We start from the raw sequence: 20,209 nt of genomic DNA on the forward strand, positions 1-20,209 counted from the left end.
TGAATTTCATGAAGTTGAAGTACTTAGCCTGGGCTGCTCAGTACTCTTGGCCAAAAACAGTGGAATAAAACCTCATCCAGAATAATAAAATTTGTCAGTAGTAATACTGAAATTAAAGCACACCAAAGGGAGTGCTAGATTGAACATTATTAGGGACCTCTGGTTTTCTGAGAAACACACCTCTTGCTCTCTACGGAAGCAAAATAATAATATACATTTAATCTAGATTTTTAAAAAAATCATAATTGCTAACCAATTTTTTAATTGAAAACTTCTGTGTGCTGCTTCAAAATTTAAACTTCTCAGCTGTAATGCATTTAAGAGCATTCACATAAGCATTTAAATCATTTTAGAATCAGAAAGCTGTGTACCAAGTGCTAGGAGATAAGGTTGGATTTCAATGGTTGATGTGGAAGAGTTGGGCTGAATGATCTGCTTATATGTTGTCTGACTCTAGAATAGAAAGTACTGAATAGATTGGATGAATTCAAAAGAAATTGACATCTGAGCTTCACGCAAGCAAGGTATTTAGCTGTACCCTGGGGTATATAGCAATAAAACTAATCTGAAGCTGAGGAATAATAAGCAAGAAGACTATTGTCACATCAGTGCCAAAGGTTCAGAGATCTTGAATTCTCAGTTTTTACATAACAATTTTCAACTTCTAAAGAACTTAATTTCTTGGTCCTTAAACTCAAACTTGCAACAAGGGTCTTAGACTGTTAAGTATTTCTCTTCCCATTGATGGTACCCGACTTGTACAGGATATCCAGCATTTTCTGATTTTATTTGTGCTTTTTCCATGTTTAAGAAGGACAATAAGGACAAACCAGGAATTACAGGCAATGACCCTTACATTAGCAGTGAGGAATTTATTGAATATTCTCAGAGGTAAGTATTACTCATATTTAGAAAATCATGTACTTATTAGGGATATCTGGGAAGGTGTAGTGCAGGGAAGGTCATGTCTCACAAGTTTAATTGTGTTTTTTGATTGAGGTGACAAAGATGGTTGATGAGGGTGGGATAGGGAACAAAACACAAACGAGAAAATCTGCAGATGCTGGAAGCAACACAGACAAAATGCTGGAAGAACTCAGCAGGTCAGGCAGCATCCATAGAAAGAAGTACAGTCGAAGTTTTGTGCTGAAGCCTGGTGAATGCTGGTTATGTGGACGTTGGTCAAGCATTTGACTGTGTTCATCTTATAGGCTGGTCTAGAAGATTATGTCACATGGGATCCACAGTAAATTGGTAAATTGGACAGAAAAGTAGCTTGGAAAAGTTGCTTTCAGAGGTTGGTTATGACTAGACTGAACTCCTGCCTCATCAAGGACCTGGACTCAATTTTCCTATCGTCACAATAGTTCAACGACAGACACAATATCCACGGCTCTCCACCGCCTAGACAACACGAACACCTACGTTAGGATGCTGTTCATCGACTACAGCTCAGCATTTAATACTATGATTCTCACAATCCTGATTGAGAAGTTGCAGAACCTGGGCCTCTGTACCTCCCTCTGCAATTGGATTCTCCACTTCCTAACTGGAAGACCACAGTCTGCGGAGTTTGGTGATAACATACCCTCTTTGCTGATGGTCAACACTGGCGTAACTTAGGGGTGTGTGCTTAGCCCACTGCTCTACTCTGTATACACATGACTGTGTGGCTAGGCATAGCTCAAATACCATCTACATATTTGCTGACCATTCTATCATTGTTGGTGGAATCTCAGGTGGACGTACAGGAGTGATATATGCCAACTAGTGGAATGGTGCCGCAGCAACAACCTGGCACTCAACGTTAGTAAGACGAAAGAGCTGATTGTGGACTTCAGGGAGGGTAAGACAAAGGAACACATACCAATCCTCAGAGGGATCAAAAGTGGAGAGAGTGAGCAGCTTCAAGTTCCTGGGTGTCAAGATCTCTGAGGATCTAACCTGGTCCCAACACATTGATGTAGTCATAAAGAAGGCAAGACAGCAGCTATACTTTATTAGGAGTTTGAAGCAATTTGGCATGTCAACAAATACACTCAAAAACTTCTATAGATGTACCGTGGAGAGCATTCTGACAGGCTGCATCACTGTCTGGTATGGAGGGGCTACTGCACACAACTGAAAGAAGCAGCAGAGGGTTGTAAATCTAGTCAGCTCCATCTTGGGTACTAGCCTACAAAATACCCAGGACATCTTTAGGAAGCAGTGTCTCAGAAAGGCAGCATCCATTATTAAAGACCTCCAGCATCCAGGGCATACCGTTTTCTCACTGTTACCATCAGGTGGGAGATCTGGAAGCCTGAAGGCACACACTCAGTGATTCAGGAACAGCTTCTTCCCCTCTGCCATCCGATTCCTAAGTGGACTTTGAAGCTTCAGACACTACCTCACTTTTTAAATATACAATATTTGTTTTTGCACATTTTTAATAATCTATTCAATATACATAACTGATTTACTTGTTTTTATTATTGTTTTATTTTATTCATTTTTTTCTCTCTCTCTCTACTAGATTATGTATTGCATTGAACTGCTGCTGCTAAGTTAACAAATTTTACATCACATGATAATAAACCTGATTCTGGTCATAGAAGACTGAGAGTAGTGCAAGAGAGGAGCATTTTTCTGACTGGAAGCTTGTAACCAGTAGAGTTCTGTAAGGAACAAAGGTGAGATCTCTGTTACTTTCAGTATATAAAAATGAACCGTATGAAAGTACAGGTGGTCTCATTAGGAAGTTTGCACATAACATGAACATTAACTGAGTCCTGGATAGTGAGGCACATTGTCAAAGGATATAGTGGGATATCAAGAGGAAATCTGGATGGAGATGGAACATAATCTAGACAAGCATGAGATAATACAAGTATGATGTCAAATACAAGAGGAAAGCATGCGGTAAATGTTAGGATCCTTAGGAGCAGTTATGAACGGAGGGATCTTGGATTGCAAGCCCGAAGCTGCCTGAATCAGTAACACATGGATATAATGATAAGGAAGGCATACAGCATGTTTTGGATCTAAGGACTCATTTTGGTTCAGAACGTTGTTGCTCGCTTCTATAGCTTCAATGATTTGTGTTCTTTTTCCTCTTTCTCTGTGCATCAGGTGTTTATCCTTATTTCATTATTTTTAATTGGGTTCTTTCAGGTTTCTTGCTATGTAGTTGCCTGTAAGCAAACAAATCTCATGGTTGCATAATTTATAAATTCTTTGATAATAAAGTTTCCCTCTGGTGCAGCTCCCCCTTTTCTTTCTTCCTTTATCTCTTTTACCAATCAACTTCCAAGCTCTTTACTTTACCCCTCCCCTACTCTCACTTTCACTATCCCCTACTACCTTGTATTTCTTCCTCCCCTCCCCCCCACCTTCTTACACTGATTCTCTTTTTTCTTCTCCACTCCTGATGAAGGGTATTGGCCCAAAACGTTGACTGTACTCTTTTCCATAGATGCTGCCCGGCTTGGTGAGTTCCTCCAGCATTTTGTGCATGTTGCTTGCATTCTTAGACAACACCAGCTTTTGCTAAGCCCATTTTTGCATGGGGGGAGGTGCAGAGCAGACAACCATGTACTCAAGGTGAAGAACCTCCCTACTTTTCAGCAGGCAGAGCAAGCTCAGGTATCTGTTTGCATTGTAGGCTTCATCGAAGTGTAGCACTTTTGCAGCAAAGCTCTTTATAGGAACTTATCTGTCAATTTCCTTCTGGGAGCTCTTGATTGTAGCCCAGGAATGCATCTTACACAAAAAGTCATGCCTCCTGCAGGTATTGATCTTTGCCAATCTGTCCAAATCCCTTGGGGACACTTCTCCACTCCACAATTATTTTTTTAAACAGGAGAACTCATGAGTAGCAAGAAGAGGGATGCTTACACCATGATATGTGCTTGTAAGAGATGGCTGCTGAAGATGCAGCTGCAACTGATCAATCAACCAGTCATGGTGAACTGAGGTCCCCAAGGTATGATTTTGACATGAATGGGACCCTCAAAAAACAGATATACAACATTGCTTCAATACCATTAAAAAGTCATAAGTCAACTCCACCTGGAGTTCCCTGTGGAACAGTGCAGTTCCTACCTACTTTAGTGCATGATTCTGGGTACAAAAGCTTCTGATATATTGACCGCATGGAGGTTGATCCAAAATATCTGAGCCTCAAATATTTTCAATCAATATTTTATGTTGAGAATCCAACTAGGCGTTAGTGGCACATGATTAGTGCACTGAATGCAGGTTTGAATGTATCTGTTTATGGAATGTGTACATAGTTGGAAATGTGAGCATATTTTAGTTTACCCCTTAAGCTGAAGGCCGTTAAATGGGTCTAATATTACAGATAGACTAGAGCAGCTGAAGATATAAGATTTCCTTCCCAGGTGGACAATTATTAACCATTCTTACACAAAAATCTGAACATTTCATGCTTTCTATCACTGAGATTAGATTTCTTCCAAATTTCCAGATTTATTTAATTATTGCAACTAAAGTTCCTCAGTTGCTATTCTAGGATTTGACTCATGTCCTTAGTAGTCAAGAACATAGATTGCTAGTTCAGTAATGTAACCCACTAAACTACAGTACCTCATTTGAAATTCACCATAGCAGATGAGAAATCTTATCAGCAATAATGAGCATTTTAATGTATCTGATTTATTAATGTTATCTGAAGGAAGCAATTCTTTTCTCTTTGTTTGTCAATCGTCTTTTCAAATGACATGGCCTAGCACTCAAGCGCAAACAAGGATGGATGTAAATGCTGAGCACACTACTGATGCTCGTTTTCAATGAATAAATAATAAGGAAGCAGATCTATTATAAAGCTATATTTTAATTTCACTTATGTTTCCTCATAAGGCCATAGAACATGGAAGCGGAAATCATGTGGCCAATAAAGTCTGCTCCACCATTCAGTCATGGCTGATTTATTATTCCCTTTCAACCCCATTCTCCTGCCTTCTCCCCATAACATTTGATGCACTTACCAATCAAGAACCTATCAACCTCTGCTCTAAATATAGCCAATAATGTGGCCTCCACAGTGTCTGTTGCAGAGCATTCCACATATTTACTACTCTCTGGCTAAAAAAAATCCTCCTTACCTCTGTTCTAAAGGGTCACCCCTCATTTTTGAGACTGCACCCTCTAGTTCTAGTGCTCCCACAATAGGAAACATCGTCTCCGCCTCCACCCTATCTACTCCTTCCAACATTTGGTAGGTTTCAGTGAGATAGCCCTGCATTCTTCTATGTTCCAGTGAGAACAGGCCCAAAGCTGCCAAGCGCTACTCATATGTTAACCCTGTCATTCCTGGAATTATCCTCGTGAACCTCCTCTGGACTCTCTCCAATGACAACACATCCTTTCTGAGTTATAGGGCCCAGATCTGTTAATAATACTCTAAGTGTGGCCTGACTGGAGTTTTATAACGACTCAGCATTATCTCCTTGCTTTTATATTCTATTCCCTTTGAAATAAATGCCAACATTGCATTTGCCTTCGTTAGCACAGACTCAACCTGTAAATTAGCCTTCTGGGAATCTTACACAAGGATTCCTAAGTCCCTCTGCACCTCTGATATTTGCACTTTTTCCCCATTTGATCCTTTTTTACCAAAATTCATTATCATGCATTTCTCAACACTGTATTCCATTTGCCACTTTTTTGCTCATTCTTCCAATTTGTCCAAGTCCTGCTGCAAACACCTTGTTTCCTGAGCACTACCCACCCCTCCACCCCCATCTTCATATCATCTGCAAACTTTACCACAAAGCCATCAATTCCATTATCCAAATCATTGACAAATAATGTGAAAAGTAGCAGTCCCAATACTGACCCCTGAGGAAAACCACTAGTTTTCAGCAGCCAACCAGAAAAGGTTCCTTTTATTTCTACTCGCAGCCTCCTGTCTGTCAGCCATTCCACTATCCATGCCGGTATCTTTCCTGTAATGCCTTAAGAATTTATCTTAAGCAGCCTCATGTGTGGTACCTCATTAAACGCCTTCTGAAAATCCAAGTAAATGATATCCACTGCCTCTCCTTTGTCCACCCTGCTTGTTACTTCTCGAAGAACTCCCACAGATTTATCAGGCAAGATTGCCCTTCACAGAAACCATGCTGACTTTGACTTATTTTATCATTAGTCTCCAAGTTCCTCAAAACCTCATTTTAACAATAGACTCCAACACTTGCCCAACCACTGAGGTTAGGCTAACTATAGCCATGAGCTCTCACCTCATTCTTCTAAAACTAGCAAGTACAGACCCAGAGCCATCAAATGATCCTCATATGTTAACCCTTTCATTCTGGGATCATTCTTGTGAAGCTCCTCTGTATCTTCTCCAATGTCAGCACACCTTCTCTTAAGGGTGGAAAACTATGCACCATATTCCAAGTGAGATCTGACTAATGCCTGACAAAGCCTCAACATTACAGGCTTGCTTTTATATGCTAGTCCTCTTGAAATGAATGCTAACATTGCATTTGCCTTCCTTACTACCAGCTCAAACTGCAAGTAACCTTCAAGGAACTTTCAAGGAATTCTGCACTCGGGTCTCCCAAGTCTCTCTGCACCTCTGATTTCTGAATTCACTCCTCAGGAAGACCAGGAAAGTTAGATCTGAAGAGCAGGCCGATACTTAAACACTGGTCAATACCATTAAAACAATATCTCTTATTATTGCAATTTGTGATGTTTCAATTATTTTTAATGACAATGTCTTTAAAAACATTATTAAAACTGGGTTTAAAGCTCTTTGACACAAGCTAAAGGCCTAAAAAATAATATACAATTCCTTTTTATCCTTTCTCTATTTTTTAAAACCAGAGTCACACAAGACTGTCTACAATTTTCTTGCACTGCATCTCACTTGAGCTGTGTTAACTGGAGGATAAGTTGTACGTATGGTTTTATAGGTTACTTAACCTTGCCAGCAACCATTGCCTTGAAACATCCTTTCAATATTCATGTTAAAAATCCATTTTACTGACCAGAACAATTGCTGCTGGCCAGTACTCTGTACATTACCTGCTCAAATCTACACAAATCATATACTATCAGATTACAAAAAAAACAAGTTATGGCATTTCTCCAACACATACAACTTGCTTTGTTTCCAAGCAATTAGTGCAGTAACAGTGACACCATGGAAAATGCTAGTGTGCGTGTTTGTGTGTGCATTTTAATCTTTTAAACTGTTGTTTCAACAAACTGAGAAAACAATTTGTAAAAATTACTCCAGTTATAATTTTGAACAAAACAGTGCTTTCTTTCTTCCTTGTAAAACCTCTTTGTTCAGGCAGCTAGAGCCTATTTTGTACTTCTCTTTTACTTAGTAATTTCCTGGTTTCCTGTCCCTGTATGGTTGAACCAGTTCCAGGATTTTGGCAACAACGTTTTCAGGCTCAAGTCAGGTATAATATAACACTGTCAATACAAAAGGAACATTTTATGCTCTGTTTCACTACTGCTGCCAAGTATCCTAGCACAAAGCTGAATACATTCAACCAAAGGTTCAATTTTTTAATGTAAGTTTCAAGATAGGGGATATTGTCCTAGATACCTTGCAGATTCCAATAGCTTAAGATGCTCAAGACAGGATTGTGCTGGAAGATTCTGCTAACTTACTAATTCAGCTTACTAGTAGGTTAATTTCCTGCTTCAGTGATAATAAGCAAACAGACTCATTACGTGTGAGCTACATCAGTGTGTTTACATCAGCATCTCCAATCAAGCGCTAGCTTCTTGCCATTTGCAATTTGCTATTTGTTTTGCTGCATCTTAGCTTGTGATATTTTGGAGAATTTCCCATTTACACATAATTCAAATCAAAGGCAAAGCTGCAGGTTCAGTTAAGATTCATTCTCTTTCATTAACATGTGGTAAATATTTCTTAGTGCAGAAAATTAAATTTAAGGCAATTTCCTGTTCACTGAATCATTCATATTGGAATAGCAAATAAACTGGTTCTTAAAAGCTTGGCTTGTCACTTGGTGAGTAACTCTTTAAGAACACTGCATCTGGTACACAGTTTACATAGCTGGGCATCCCTAATCTGTACTGTTTCCAGCACTTGAACTTGGGCAGCAATGGGCTGGCAATATTAGATAAGTGAGATTTTTAAAAAAGACTATTGCATTACCGCAATTGAGTGTGATCTGTGGGGAAGCTCTGTGCATGTTAGCTTGTTGGGTCTTTTAAATTCATATTGAATGAAAATGGAAGAGGTAGCAACATCCAAACAATAAGTCAGTTTCTCATGAGACGAGGAGGAAAAATTTTGGGCAACAGTATTGAAAGACATTTTTTCAAATTTGATTTGATAAAAATCAGTAAAAGCTCTCACAATCAAAGGTAAATTGAATTTCCTTTCAGTAATGAGCCACACAGCACCCAGATGATTAATCAGGTTTTACAAAGTGCCCTAATGTTCCATTCCCACTTAGCTAAACTGCACACATTACTTAATGTTTAATGGAGTTTAATAAGAACACTGACTTACCCAAATGAAATAAAAACTGTAATGGCTGCAATTGCTCACTGGGATGGGCAGCATCTGTGGGAATTTCAGATCAATTTTCTTTCAAAAATTTGGCTTTTCCTAAAGGAGGTAATTTATTGAAATCTTCTTTTGAGTGTTTCCAATCCATAAAGAATGAGTCACTGAATTTCAGGTTGATGATCAATGAATTTCCATTGATCAGTTTCACTGGTTGTTGTTTTGAGAATAGATAGCCAATGCTCCTCAAGAAGAGAGATACCAATCATTGGAATTTAAACAGTTAATTGCACAAGAAAAAGAACCATGCAAATATCAAGAGAATCAACCTTATAGACATAAGAAGGAAAAAGTAACTGTGAGAATTGTGAGGTGGAGGTCTCTACCTGAAAATTTCACTGTCCTTTTACTTATATAGATTATGCCTGCCCCTCTAGTTCTTCCAGGGGTTTGAAGTTGTTGAAAAATGTCAAAGTGTTGTTAAAAAAGAAATCGTGACATATGTATTTGAAGAAAAGTGGACAACTGTAGCAAAAGGAAGTCAGCACAATCCTGAGAAGAAAATTGAAGCCTGTGCACACAAAAGTTTTCTGAAAGAGATGTACTAAGATTAGGATTCTTTTCACTTATGCCTTAATTAGCTTAATTTTGATTAACTGACACAGAGACCAAATTAGGATGATTAAAGTACAGGTTTCAAGAAAAATGAGCACCAACGTGCAGGGTTTCTCCATTACATGCCAAGGATCACTATCTTAACCACAAAGTACCAGAAAAGAACAGGGACATCAATTATTGCAATACTGTGCCTCCTATCCAATTCCTTCCACACTTGTTCCTGCCATTCTACTTATTATCAAAAACTTGGTTCTAATTTTTATAACAGCACGAATTACTGTAAGCAATCTTCCAGAATGTTTGATCTAGTGATAATATATATTGAGAAAACTGGGACATCTAAAACAGAAATATTTACAATGATGAGTTTAAGATAAATAAATTAAAACATAGACTGGATAAGGTCAAGACTTTGTTGTCTTATTGCAACATTTTTAAATCAATGAGCAATAATCATTTCAAGATTATAAATACAGGCCAGATACATTGACAAATCCACACTGTATCCAATTATTTTTATGCCTTTAGTCCAGAGACTGGATCCATTAGTGTGTTCTTTTAATACCTAACCAGCAAATAAAAGTGGCTATTATTATGCTAGTAATAATTCACATCCATTGGTCCTTTGCGCCTCAAGTTTACCTTAGCAGGAATGACATTTCCAGCCATCTGTCATTGATCTAAAGACATCATAGGTTCCAAAGTGCATGCTTCCCCCCTTGCTGAGAGTGATGTACTACATTACAATTCTCTTCACCTATGCCTTAATTATCACCTTTGATTAGTTGACAGAAAGACCCAAGTAGAATGATTGAAATGTAAGATTTCAAGAAAATTCAGCAATAATGGGCTAGATTTTGGCAATTACATGCTAAAAATTACTGTCTTAAACATGAACGAAGTACTTGAAAAAGCAGGGCCATCAACTATTGCAATACTGTAACTCTGACCCAACTCATTCATTTGGGGGCAGCCTATGACCTTCATGGAATGTTCACTACTGGTTCTACAGTGAGACTCTGGGAAATGTTGTTGAACAGTAGGGTTTTGGAATACAAGTACAAAGTTCCCTGAAATTAACAACACATTTGCACAGAGTGCTTGCCTTCATTAATTGTGTCATTAAGGACACAAGTAGGGACACTACCTTATATTTGTATAAATCATTGGTTTGGCTGCATTTGGAGTATTGCGTGCAGTTCGGATCTCCCAGATTTAGGGAAAAAGTGATTAAGCTGGAAAGGGTGCAGAAAAGTTTCACAGGGATATTACTGGGACCAAAGTGCTTGAAATTGGATAAACTAGGGCAATTCTTCCTGAAGTGAAGGAGGTGGGAGGTGACCTTAAAGAAGTTTATAAATTTATAAGAGCTATTGATTGGGTAGATGGTCATAGTGCTTCTCCAAGCATAAAGCTAGTGATCATGGATTTCAGATGAGAGGGGAAAGATTTAAGGGACAATTTTTTCCCACACGGAGCATGATAGGTAAATGGAAAGAGTTGCAAGTGGAAGTGGTAGAAGCATGTACAATTACAAAGTTTAAAAGATATTTGAACAAGTAGCTGGTAAGGTTTAGAGAGACACGGGTCAAGCACAGGTCAATGGGTTTAGTATACAGTCACCTCGGTTGGCATGATCAAGTTGGGGCAAAAGGTTTAGTTCTGTACTGTTTATGAATCTACAAAGTGAACTTGATTTCCTGAACATTGCTAAATACCCAACATGTCAGAATCATGACAGCAATGGTCACTTCACTATTCGCTCTCTTTTCATAAGGGTCAAATCTGAACGAGTTGTTATAAATTGGCAGCAGGAATAGGCAGGCTATTCAGCCCCTTGAGTCTATTCTGCCAACGAATATCATGGCTGATATGATTTTGAAACCTCAACTGTGATATCTGTTTATCTGTTACAGTCTTTAACCCTTTTGCTTACCAAGTAACCCCTTGGCTTTGCCTTAAAAATATTAACAGTCTATATTTCAACCATCCTTCTGAGGAAAAACATTCCAAACTCTCATGACCAAAATGGATATTTACTTATTTTTAAACAGTGATATTAGTCTCAAAATACTCTCCACATACTCTCAAGACCCCTCAGGATTTTATACTAAGCATCAATCAAGTTCTCTCTCACTTTACTCCAGTGGATACAAAGTCCACCCTTTCCTCTTATGGCAATCTGCCTCCTTCAGTTAATAGCCAAGTGAACCTTATTTGAACTTCTAATGCATTAACATTTTCCTTATATTAGGAGGGCAATATTATGCACGGTACTCTAGATATGGTCTCATCAGTATCCTATATAGGTGAAGCATAACCTCTCTATTACTGTATTCAGATCTCATAGCAACAAATGATAAATCTTGATCAATAATGACCATTGGACTGTGAGGAATTTGCAGCTTTATCTGCTCTTTTTCAAGAAAATCTGTCTTCAATTAAATCCAAAGACGAGTTTACATGTTTACATCCACGTGCCTGTGGGCATGATTTACAAAAGTTCAGTGGATTCTGGTTAATTTCAGATGTTTATTTCAGACAACTGTTATAGAAAAAAATCTTATTGAGAAAATAGTTAAGATTCTCTTTCTTTATTTGGGACACTATGCCGCTTAATTGGGGCAGGAGACTTGCAGAAGTTTCTAACTAGCATCAGTTGTGTGCACTCTAGTGTCTGTTTGACACTACACCATGCTCAGAGCAAACAGACTTTAAATGACATCATTTGCATGTGTTTCTGTCTAAATAGCAGTGATTTTTGTGACTGATATTTAGCTAGAAATAAGTAGTAAAACAATCCAGAACTGTTTTCTTCACTGCAGTTTCAAACATTCAGGCTTGAAAATGCCAGAAATGGCCGCGAGTGAAAATTAAACTATTTCAATATTTCAACAAGTTAGAAATTATATAGATATCAACAGTCATCTTGAATATTACAATGAAAATGAAGATTTGGATGATGCAATTATCGAAATGATTGTATGAAGGCAGTCCATCATCTGCACTAGGTGTCTGCACTGATTTTGTTCATTTACAGTCAATCAAAAGAACACGGTAGCATAAATTCCTCCATTGATAACTGTTACGAACTAATACACAGTTTCATAGTACTGTATTAGTGTTGGTAGTGTTTTAATTTGTTCTGTATTTCATTTAAATACATAATTTGTTACTCAGTTAAAAGATATGCCTTTTTAACTGTTTCCATGAAACCTCAGTTGATTGGGACAGCTGCTTAATTGGGCCAAAATACACTGGTGTCGATGTGTCCTAGTTAACCAGAATCCACTGTATATATAAATAGTAGGCTGCTAGTTTATAAAGAGCTCACTGGCACATCTTTGCAAAATGTTTATTGTTAGTTTTGTGGAAAACTCCTACATTGACCTTTAGCTGTAAGGTTAGTTCCATTACAAACTAGTTTGAAGATGCATGACTTTCTTGTCTCCGGGACTATTACAAAGTAGCAGTCAATTGTTTAATCATGATTGTTCTACAAATTTATTCCAGGAGCTGCTATAGTGCACTTTTTATCAATTCCATCTGTTGGAATGCGCCATTTGCAAGTATAGGTGCCATTTTTCTAGACAATAACAATGAAATCCACTTTGTTTTGCTCTAGATTTACTGCCCGGAAAGCAGCTCTCAGATAGTTCAACAGTTACAATATTATATGTTAGCAGTACAAGGGCTCATTGTATCATCTTGAGGAGGATGATTCAGGAAGATTAGCCTTTCAAGAGGGCTAATATTTAATAAAATGAGGTCTGAGTTTAATTGGACCATGTGATGAAAACAGGAAGATATTTCCTAACTGAAAAGAAATTAAAGAAAGAAATTAGAATTAAACTTCAGTACCAGCAACATCTAATCATAAGGTTATATAGATTAGCAGTAGGTCAGTGTTTATGTAACTCCACATCACTATAATCAGAGCACAACTGCTAGATACAATTAAAACTTTATAATACGAGGGGTGATTGATAAGTTTGTGGCTTAAGGTAGAAGGAATCCATTTTAGGAAACCTAGCACATTTATTTTTCAACACAGTCCCCTCCTACATTTACACACTTAGCTCAGCGGTCGTGGAGCATACAGATCTTGGACCTCCAGAAAGCGTCCACAGCATGGGTGATTGATAAGTTCGTAGCCTAAGGTAGAAGGAGATGAGTTATACAGCTCTCGTTACATGCATGTGCAGTTCAACTCTTTGAGTGATTATGCAGAAAGTTTTAAGTTAATAACTCATCAATTAATAACTCATCAGGGGTGATAGGTTGTGGCCTAAGGTAGAAGGAGATGAGTTATTAACTTCAAACTTTCTGCATAATCACTCAAAGAGTTGAACTGCATGTGCATGTAACAAGAGCTGTATAACTCATCTTCTCCTACCTTAGGCCACAAATTTATCAATCACTCCTCATATAGTACTTCAGTTCTTATCTTTGTCTTGAGCAACAAACAATCTGCTGGAAGAACTCAAAGGGTTGAGCAACATCTGTAGGGAAGAAAGGAACCTTCAACGTTTCAAGTCAAAACCCTGCATCAGATTTCAAGTCCATTCACTCCACAGACGCTGCTCGATCAGCTGATCTCCTCCAGCAAGCTAGTTCTTGCTCCAGTTCCAGCACTCTCTTGGATCTCCTTGCCTGTCTCAGTTGTTTTGCTATAACTGATAAGCAATCACCCAAAAGATTTATCAATAAACTAGTCATCTGAATAATTCAGATCTCTGTTTGTAGTGAGACTTGCAAGATACAGAAAATCTGATTCAAGTTCATAAAGAATATCTGCAACAATGAACCAATCATTAAATTTAAGCCATTAGTTAGGCATGCTGTGAAGCCACTTACATAGTCGTAGATAGAAATAGAAAGAGATGAAAGCATGAATGGTGTAAATTTGAAATTGGTACAATTGATAGAGGACCATGTTAATTTAAATGATCTTCTTTATGATAACTTAGTATGAAGTCATATATCTGTCTCTTGTTTTACAATACAGGTGAGACAAATATAAAATCTGTGGACACAAGTCCTTCAAGTATATTCTAGTAGGAAAACATGTAAATTACAAGGAAAATTTGAGATTGCTAATAGTGGTACTAACAGAAGGGTTCGTCATAATTTTTTGTGATACTTCTCTCATTGATTTAACAAAGCATACAAATCCATTCATTTTAAGATTAATTTGTACAGCTACTGAGGATAAAAAAGATGAATGGTACTTCAGTTTTTCCTCTTCTGAGAGGCTGTCAGTCCTCGTCTGTCCAGTGACCATTGCTAGCTCATCCTTTAGCTCCTGGATTTCTTTCTTTAAGCGAAGAATCAACTACAAATGGAGACAATAATAACAGGGGAGAAAAGACAGCTGGAGTTAGTTTCCTGATGTAAGCTCTTTTAAAGTTCTTTTTGAATTGAGCCAATTTTTGGCTTCATCACCACAGAGATAAATTACAATGATATTTTATATAAAAATGACTATTACTGTTCCCAAAATAAACCCATTTTGCAGTTATAAAAATATACATTATGAAAATCTTGTTCAAATTCATAAATCATTGGTTTTCTTCTGGTTTGTACGACAGCTGCATTCCTTGTATGGAGGACCCAGGAGTACAGTCAATTCCTGTAAACTAAACATAAACCGGGTTGCTAAATATTTTGTTCACCTGTCAGAAATAATTTAACAGATACACGCAATGATGTATTAGCCTATCGTGGGGCACTGTTACTAAATACATATTGCTCCTTGTTTTTTCAACCTCCCTCTATAGTACTTTCAATATTTGGTAGGTGTAAATGAAATCACCCCTCTTTGGGAGTGGACAGTAAAGAGTATCCTAACTGGATGCATCACTCGTATAGAAACGCCAATTCCCAGAAACAGAAAATGCTACAAAAACTGGTGGATACAGCAGAGTTTGTCACAGGAAAAGCCCTTCCCACTATTGAGTACAATTGCACTCAGTGGCCACTTTATTAGGTACACCACTGCTCGTTAATGCAGATATCTAATCAGCCAATAATGTGGCAGCAACTCAATGCATAAAAACAAGGTCAAGAGGTGCAGTTGCTGTTCAGACCAAATATCAGAATGAGAAAGAAATGAGATTTAAATTACTTTGAACATGGAATGATTTTTAGTGCTAGGTGGAATGGTTTGAGTATCTCAGTAACAGTTAATCAGAGGAGAATGTCCAGACTGGTTCATTAGCTGTATTGAGGACCTCTGCACCTCACTTTGGCTGTCTTAACCAGCATGTTCATAGTTAGTGAGAAGATGATCACTGAGATTGTACATTTGGTTATAATACCCTTCTCGACTCAGTGCCAACCTGATGTGGTCATTCCTGAGGAGACTCTCAATCTGAAGTTCTTGTAGTAGTCCAAGATAGGATCCTTTATTTTCCTCTGAAGATGATGCCACTTCAGCGCAATCTCCACCAGCTTATGTGGTAATGACCCGTACATGTTGACAAGGTCTAGCCATAATACAGCTATGTCTCCCTTCCTTTGCACACTTCCTTGATCAACTGGGAAACTCCACCCCTGTGTTCCAGACAAACTGGCACTCTAGGAATCCCTCCTTTCTGTACAGATGTATTGATGTAGCCATTTTGAGGAGAAACTCAGTTAGGTGAGATGAAACAATACTGAAAAATATCCTCCCTTCCACACTGAACAAGCGGGATGGATCTGAACCGCACAATGTCCTTGCAGTCTTCCTCTTTGGAGATCCAGACTCCCTTTGCACACCTCCACTGGGTCACAACCTTTCCCCTAAGTCAGATAACCCTAACGAATTTCCAAGGTAGCTGGAGGAGCACTTGTACATCTTATAGGGTACACCACTGGTACCAGGGACAGAACTCGCTCTGGCTGCACCGATACTTCCTGGATTTCCTTCCAGCTGGGACCCTTGCCATTGAACTCAACTGCAGGAGGAGGAGGATTTACTAGAGTGCATGGTCTTCTAGCTCCCACTCTCTCTCTAAGTCGCTGAGGATATAGATATAGATCCATCTCTTGTATGGAGCATGCGAGGTGCTCACTATGCTTCTGTTCTAGCAGCTGCTTACTGAATTCATAGGAGTTCACAATAAAGGCAGCTCACTTCTTGGCTCTCCCTCTTCCCTGTCTTCTATGCTATTCTGCCCTATGTAGTGTCATAAGCTTACTTCAGAGTATGTTACAAAGCTTAGAAAATGCTGGTTTCTCTTCTTGACTTGCTCCCTCTATACTCTTTAGCCAGAATCAGAGCTCTTTGTACAGCTCGTGTATTTTGGCTGTTCAATGTCTAGGGGCCTTTACTGGCTTTCTTCTCTACTAGGCCGTATCTATCAGTAGCAAAGCTGACGATGATTGTTGACATAGTTGGGAGTCATCAGTCAACATCCCCTTTGGCTATTGCCTCAATGATAGCCACTCGCTTTGATGGCTTGCTGGAAGCAACTTAATCTGCTGCTCTGCCTGGAGTGGTAGTTTCTGGCTCTTGGAGGTTCTGAGCACTCTGGGATGACTCTGGGCCAGGTTCATCCTGCATCTCACCAGGAATAAATCCTGTGCTCTCTCCCACTCCAGGCATTTCATCTCGGCCTGATGTATTGGAACTATCTACAAACATCACTCTGGAAGAATATTCAGTAGAAGGACAGCAGAGGTTCAAGAAGCAACTCACCAGCACTTCCTCAAACAGTTAGGGAAGGGTCATAATCTCTAGCCTTAACAGTGGCACCCACATCTTATATAAAAAAATATATTCAGATCATACTGTTAACAAAAAAATCACCAATCCTTGCCAAAAGCTTTATTATCTCAGTAAACCTTTAAAAATATCTTTGATGTGAAATTTATTCAGACACAAATAATAGGGGTAAAGCAAATGCTCATGAATCACAAGTAAAAAAACTAAAAAATGTTATGATTCTTCTTTAGCCATATCAAACATTATTTCTTAGCATTCAGCTGATCGACTATCAAGCTTCTTTTACTATTATTCTCAGACTATCTTTGTATATTTCAGTTAGTTTTTCTTGGTACCAAGTTCTTCTTCTGCAACTCTAACCATGGTGCACTTTCTGACCTTGCCTTTCAAAACCTCGCTGCAACTTTGACGAGTCAACCATTTCTTCCTACTTCTGAACTTTTCATTTGTTGTCCAGCACTTTGGGATTGTCCTCACTTGATTTCAATCTGATTTGTGACCAGAGGATCCCTAGCAATAGTTCCTCTTTATTGGCAGGTAAATCATTTTTCCCCCTGTAGATGTGGTTGTGTCTTTGTTTCAAATTGTTATGCTTCTATTGGTTTCAATATTATTTTATTATAATATATTGATAATATGCAGATATTTAAAGCAATTGTCACCTTGACATTTTTTGTCCTTTGTGTCGATACAATCAGAAACATTCCCTCTGTGCTTTTCATCATCTCTTTTCTACAACTTAAGACCAGTATGTCTTGTTACTTTTCACACTCTGTTGAAAGATCCTTGACACAAAATGTTGACTTGATTTGATATTATTGAGGGGGTGGGGGGGGGAGTGTGGAGAATGACCTAACAGAGGAAAGCCGCAGCAGTCAGGTCTTGGGCACTGAGTCTAGCTCTGTGGTTCAGAAGGGAAGGGGGTCGAAGAGACAAGCTGTAGTTATAGGGGATTTAGCGGTTAGAGCAATGGACAGGGGGCTCTGTGGACTAGAACGATGTTATGAAGCCTCCCAGGTCCAGGGTCAGAGACATCTCAAATCGAGTCCACAGCATTCTGAGATGAAAGAGTGAGCAGCCAGAGGCTGTTGTGTACTTTGGTACTAATAAGATGATTAGGAAGGGTAACAAGGTCATTCAAAGTGAGTTCAGAGAGTTAAGTGCTAAGTTAAAGTACAGAACCTCTAGGGTTGTGATCTCAGGATTGCTACCCATGCCATGTGATAGTGTGGCCAGAAATAAGAAGATCATACAATTTAGCATGTGACTAACTAGATGGTACAGTAGAGAAGACTCTAAATTTTTGGATCATTTGGCTCTCTTCCAGCGAAGGTAGGGCCTATATAGACGGGACGATTTGCACCTGAACTGGAGGGGGACTAGTGTCCCTGTGGGAAGGTTTGCTAGTGCTTGATGGAGAAATTTAAACTGGAGTTGCAGGGGTATGGGAACCAAAGCACTGGAACTGATAACTGAGTAGTTGTGGGGAAGATGTTGCAAAGCCTACATACAAAGTCAGGAATTGGTGGAATTAATATTCTGAGTTGTGTATATTTCAAAGCACAGAACATTGTAGGAAAGGCAGATGAATTTAGGGCATGGATCAGCACATGGAATTATAACATCAGTGAAATTTGATTGGAGCAGTGGCAGCGCTGATGGTTTGAGATTCTGAGGATCTATTGTTTCAGACGTGATAGATTGGGAGGGATTAAAGGGGGAGGGGAAGCATTACTGGTCAAGGAGAAGGTCACAACAGTGTTCAGACAGAACAGGCTACAGAGCTCATCTATTGATCCTCTATAGGTGGAACAAGGGAATAAGAATGGGAGAGTTTAAATTAATTTGGCAAGGAGATGGGAACCAGAGTAATAGGGCTAAGGATGGGGCAATTGGTATACAAGTCGATGCAGTGTATAGTGAGACTGTGAGCAAGGACAGGCTGATGATATGGCAAAATTGCAGTCAATGGGATGAGTTGAAGTGTAACATGGGGACAAAATTGAAAACTGTGATGGACACTATGTAAAAAGTGTTGTAATTGTATACACATTATATGAAATAACGTAGATGATATTGTAGCACAGTTAGAGATTGACAAGACTATATTGTGGGCATCACTGAGTTGTGGCTAAAAAAAAGATCATGTTTAGGGACTTAATTAATATCCAAGGATACATATTGTACCAAAAGGACAGTCAGATAGGCATATCTGTTGGTAGCTCTGTTGGTAAAAAATGAAACTAAATCCTTAGAAACACATTACATAGGATCATCAGATGTAGAATCCTTGTGGGTAGAGTTAAGAAAATTCAAGAATAAAAATTCACTGATGGGAGTTATATACAGGCCCCTGATGTGGAGTACAAATATCAATGGGAAATAAAGAAGGCATTTAATAAGGGCAATGTTATGATAATCATGGGGATTGGAAAAATCAGCTTGATGATGGATCCCAAGAGAGGGAATTGTAGAATGCCTGTGAAATTGCTTTTTAATGCAGCTTGTGGCTAGGCCCTCTAGACAAAAGGCAGTTCTGGATAAGGTGTTGTGTAATGAACCAGATTTGATTGCGGAGCTTAAGGTACAGGAACCCTTGGGAGGCAGTGATCATATGTTAGAATTCCCCCTGCAGTTTGGAAGGGAGAAGATAAAGTCAGACATATCAGTATAGTGGAGTAAAAGGAATTATAGAAGCAATGGGACATACCTGACCAAAGTTCACTGGTAGGGAAAACTAGCAGGGATGGTGGTAGAACAGCAATAACTGGAATTTCTGGGGGCAATTCAGAAGGGACAGGATAGATACTTCACTGTAGAAGACACTAGCAATTTGCCAGAAATTGGAGAGTATTGGAAGCATAAGTGAGTCTAGTTGCTATTACTAAGGAGAAGATGCTTCAGAAGCTGAATGTCTGAAGGTAGACAAGTCAACTGGACCAGATGTACTGTACCCCAGCATTCTGAAAGAGGCAGCTAAAGAGATTGTGGAGGCATTACTAATGATCTTTGAAGAATCACTGGATTCTGGAATAGTTCCAGAGGACTGGAAAATTGCAAATGTCACTCCATTCTTTAAGGAGGGAGGGAGACAAAAAAGAAAAGGAAATTATACACCAATTAGTTTGACTTCAGTAGCTGGGAAGATGTTAGAGTCCATTATTAAGGACTTGGAGGCACATGAAAAAAACAGACCAAAGTCAGCATGATTTGCATAAAGGGAAGTCTTGCTTGACATATCTGGAATTCTTTCAAGAAATAACAAGCAGCATAGACAAAGAGAGTCAGTGGTTGGTGTATTCAATTTTCAGAAGGTCCTTGACAAGGTGCAGTACACGAGTCCGCTTAACAAGATCCTACAGTATTATGAGAAAGAT

General features: G+C 38.8%; 1 protein-coding gene across 3 annotated transcripts in view; it reads right to left on the reverse strand.

The window, feature by feature from the left end:
* The window catches only part of kif6 (kinesin family member 6), a 553,299-nt gene that overhangs the window by 371,987 nt on the left and 161,103 nt on the right, over positions 1 to 20,209 (reverse strand). For all 3 annotated transcript variants that reach the window (XM_059982794.1, XM_059982793.1, XM_059982792.1), the window contains one exon: positions 14,353 to 14,456. In XM_059982794.1, the coding sequence (XP_059838777.1) occupies positions 14,353 to 14,456 (104 nt within the window). The remainder of the gene's footprint in view (positions 1 to 14,352; positions 14,457 to 20,209) is intronic.

The sequence above is a fragment of the Hypanus sabinus genome, chromosome 10, assembly GCF_030144855.1.
Source record: "Hypanus sabinus isolate sHypSab1 chromosome 10, sHypSab1.hap1, whole genome shotgun sequence".
NCBI classification, from domain to species: Eukaryota; Metazoa; Chordata; class Chondrichthyes; order Myliobatiformes; family Dasyatidae; genus Hypanus; species Hypanus sabinus.